The sequence below is a fragment of the Anarrhichthys ocellatus genome, unplaced genomic scaffold (genome assembly GCF_004355925.1).
Source record: "Anarrhichthys ocellatus isolate YVR2014 unplaced genomic scaffold, GSC_Weel_1.0 scaffold19, whole genome shotgun sequence".
Taxonomy (NCBI): Eukaryota; Metazoa; Chordata; class Actinopteri; order Perciformes; family Anarhichadidae; genus Anarrhichthys; species Anarrhichthys ocellatus.
The window spans coordinates 1,014,312-1,017,909 of record NW_022280049.1 but is presented as its reverse complement, the minus strand read 5'-3'; the positions used below and the strand labels follow the sequence as shown (position 1 = coordinate 1,017,909).

The following is a 3,598-nucleotide window of genomic DNA, read 5'->3' as shown; positions in this document are numbered from 1 at the left end:
ATATATATATCCAGAGCTTGTGTGACAATGTGATGTTTCCAAACCAAATTTCTCTAATCCATGAGAATCTAAAAAACTCAGTCTTGCCAAAAGTGACCTCGTGAATTAAAATAAAAGTGAAAAAACAACCTCTTAACACAGCTTAATCCCGGTTTGTTATCAATCAGGTTCATCGGGTATATCCAATGAAAGTCAGGCCTGAGACCTTTCATTTTGGCCTAAACTAAACTAACAGTGAGCAAGAACGTGTGTAGGCGTTTTTCTTTTCACTTTTATTCAAGTTGTGCTGCCCTAAATTATTCATTATTATTTGGGGGCAAAGAGAAAGTTTTTACTGCTCCTTGGCACATCAAAGCTTCTACATTTGTTCATACTCACTGGCACTGTGCCGTCCCCCAGCCGGTGAAAGTGTGTCTCCTCAGCAGAGAGACCCTTGTGGGGATAATACCCGGCATCAGTGAGCCCTGCCTGCTGCTCGAACTTCTGGAGGCTCTCCTGGGTCTGCTCTGAGTGAGGATGGGCATACAGTTAACAGTGGAGACAGAATGAGCCAGTGTTTTCAGATGCTGCACTCCATTATAGCAACCTCTGAAGATTGTGATGTTTACATAATTATGTGTCATGTAGTAATGGAAGTTAGTGTATCTGTGTCTTAACACACACAGGTAGTGTCTAGATATTTATCAAAATGAAAATAAATGTTTATCATTTAGGTTCAGTTGGTTTTGTTGACTTACTGATCATCAGGGTGCTCACTAAGGAGGTGGCTTTGGCTTTCACAACGGGCACTGGGGACTTGACTGGCGATGGTGCCTCAAAGGTCAGCAGCTTCCCATCAACCTTGCCTTCCTGATCACACACGTTTACACTGTTAGGATTAACTTACAAACCAGTTACACAAAAAACAAGAGCAAACCAAATGTGTCCAGGCATCACACAAGCCAATACATACATACATACATAAGGTAACCATTTCCAAATACTTTGGTTCAGATAGTCAGGACAAACAGGAAAGTACCTCTGCAGTCTTCCTGAACTTGTGCTTTGGGATGACAGGGTTGTTCCATAACATGTTGACAGTCAGGTCTGGAGGTGGTGAATGCATGGTGGCATCCATCAGCTCATCATAGCTTACATTGTGCCGAGTCATTCCAATGGGAGACGAAAAGGCGCCAAAGAGACCGGATGATGTTCCAGACTCGAGTGCTAAAGAATGGAAATATGAGGAAAGTATTTCTGACATCGCCGTAAAACTAGCAAATCATTTTTACATGTTTTAAAATGTTAAGATTATCACACCAAAATCTTTCTTCCTGCATTACCTGGAATGTCTCCCCGTCGTGAACTCATTTTGACACCAGATCACAAGGGCTGACCACAGGAGACAGTGTGAAGGTCCACCTAGCTTTGGGCTCCAAACCTTCATCACATGACATCACACAGTGTTACAGGGTCATTGGACAGATAGAAAAAGGTCTGCACCTATGGAAGCAACGTGTGGAGTCCAACAAGATGTTGCTGTCGGTCAGAAGCGAGGCAAATAAATAAATGTCACATGCATGTTTTTATTAGCCTAAGCATGGGCAAGTCAGAGACTAAACAGTGTGAAGTGCATAGTGTCCTGTTTCTGACCTGCTCCAAATAGAACCAAAGAGTCTGATTACAGCACTGTAATTATATCAGTTTATGTAAGTCACCCTCATATACCAGGCTCTCCTCTGCCCAAAACAGAGGGAAACAGCCCGACCGTGAAATAAAGCAGGCTCATATTCACAGGGAAACGAAACATTTTGAATTGAGGAAATACTGCCTGTTTGATAAAATGGAACTAGTTCTACATTTAATACCTCATTGTGTAAAAGGCAAAGACAGCCACTCAAATGAGTCCTCTTTGGTCATGGTGAACCTAATAACCTGTTATCAGTGCTCCTTATCGTTCAGCCTTGGCTGGGCTCACTTTCCATTGCGATCCACCTGCATTTTCCTGACTTTAGGCTGAATGAATGATGAGAAGACGTCGTCCACCATCTGCAAAATCTTTATGCTGGCATTATTTGGATTTTTCAGATTTAGATAAGTGTCTTCGAGTATACTTTGCAGACATGCTAACACCAAATCTGCTGTTGTTCACTTCAGTGCTGTGGGGAGTCAGTTGCAATGACTTGCAAAACAGGAACTGGCTAAATCCCACCACGGGCGTGTGGGAACAATGTCTACAATAATCTGTAAACTAGAACAACATTAACACTTCGGCTACTTTTAGGGAGGCCACCTAAGTACTGAACAAAACCTGTCGAGTATTTAAATCATTAATAGACTGGTATGTGTCAAAAACTACATGCATTGCATTTATTTGTGATTTCTTTTCTCAAATCAGTTCAGTCATTTGCAGCGTTTAAATGAAGGACACCAGCTTGTCATGCACGCTCCATTAAATGAAAATGTAACACATACCTCACCCTGTCAATATTCCCTCTCCTCCCCTGTTGAAATTATTCCACAGCGACACGGGTTTCTTTGCAACAGAGGCGCAGATTTGACAGACTGAACGAACAAATATTGTATGTTTGTTCATCGGTGGGTTCATCCATGACTTTTGGACACGCAGAGAGTAAACAGCCCCCGAGGCGTCCGCCAGTGAGCGCACCATATCCGACAGCGGAGACGGCGGAAGTGATCATCCGAAACTTAAAGCGCTGCAGCCCGCCTGGGAAGACGTGCGATGCAAACGGCATTGTGAAAGAGTAGTCTACTGTTATACAGGCCTACTGCACAATACCAACAAGCAGTGATGGGAGAATAAATCAGATCTTTAACTTAAGCTATTAAGGTATAATTAACAACAGTTAAAGTCCTGCGTTTTTAAATTTGTAAAAGTATAAACATCAATATTAAAGTACCGAGACGTACACATCATGCAGAATAGTCTATTTCAGAATAATGTATATTATGTTATTGAATTATGATCATCAATGAATCAATGTGTACATTGACTTTAAAGTTAAAGCTGGCACATGTGGGGCTGATTTGATTTGATTTAGATTTTTTTTTGTTAATCACAGGCTTGCTTGTAAAATGCCCCATACGGATCAGTAAAGTGTTCTTGATAGGCTATGTCATATTTTTTGTTGTATTATATAATAATAATGCAAAATATAATAATATAAAATATTATATATTTTGATATTTTGCATTATTAATCTCAATCTGGTAAGTAATTTAAATTATCATATAAATGTAGTGAAGTAAGAAATACTATATTTGCCTTTGGGATGTAAAAGTATGAGCTAGCAGGGGAAAAAACACTAAAGTAAGGTAAGTAGCCACTTCAGATAAGTACTTTCCACCAATGCCAGTTTAAATGTCTTATTTCAACATTGAGATGGGCAGGAAGTTCACTATTGAAGGTTTGTAGTTAAATTATGCGTAAGATATTGAACTGCCCAAAATACCATGTTATGTATGAAGCATAGAAAATACTCTTGGCTTTGGTTAAAGTTAGGGCTATGCATACAGTGGTTATGGTAAATCTATTGGGAATGAACTCCAGAGTGTGTGTGTGTGTGTGTGTGTGTGTGTGTGTGTGTGTGTGTGTGTG

General features: G+C 40.3%; 1 protein-coding gene across 2 annotated transcripts in view; it reads right to left on the bottom strand.

Annotated features, from left to right (window-relative positions):
- The window catches only part of kiaa1191 (KIAA1191 ortholog), a 7,494-nt gene extending 4,825 nt beyond the window's left edge, over positions 1 to 2,669 (bottom strand). The window contains exons 1-5 of one of the 2 annotated variants that reach the window (XM_031858221.1): positions 2,455 to 2,669; positions 1,323 to 1,420; positions 1,019 to 1,206; positions 738 to 849; positions 379 to 506 (exon numbers count right to left, since the gene is read on the bottom strand). In XM_031858221.1, coding sequence (XP_031714081.1) covers positions 379 to 506; positions 738 to 849; positions 1,019 to 1,206; positions 1,323 to 1,350 — 456 coding nt within the window. In that variant the 5' untranslated portion in view covers positions 1,351 to 1,420; positions 2,455 to 2,669. The remainder of the gene's footprint in view (positions 1 to 378; positions 507 to 737; positions 850 to 1,018; positions 1,207 to 1,322; positions 1,421 to 2,454) is intronic. The other variant, XM_031858222.1, reaches the window with a different exon arrangement.
- Positions 2,670 to 3,598: the final 929 nt, after the last annotated feature.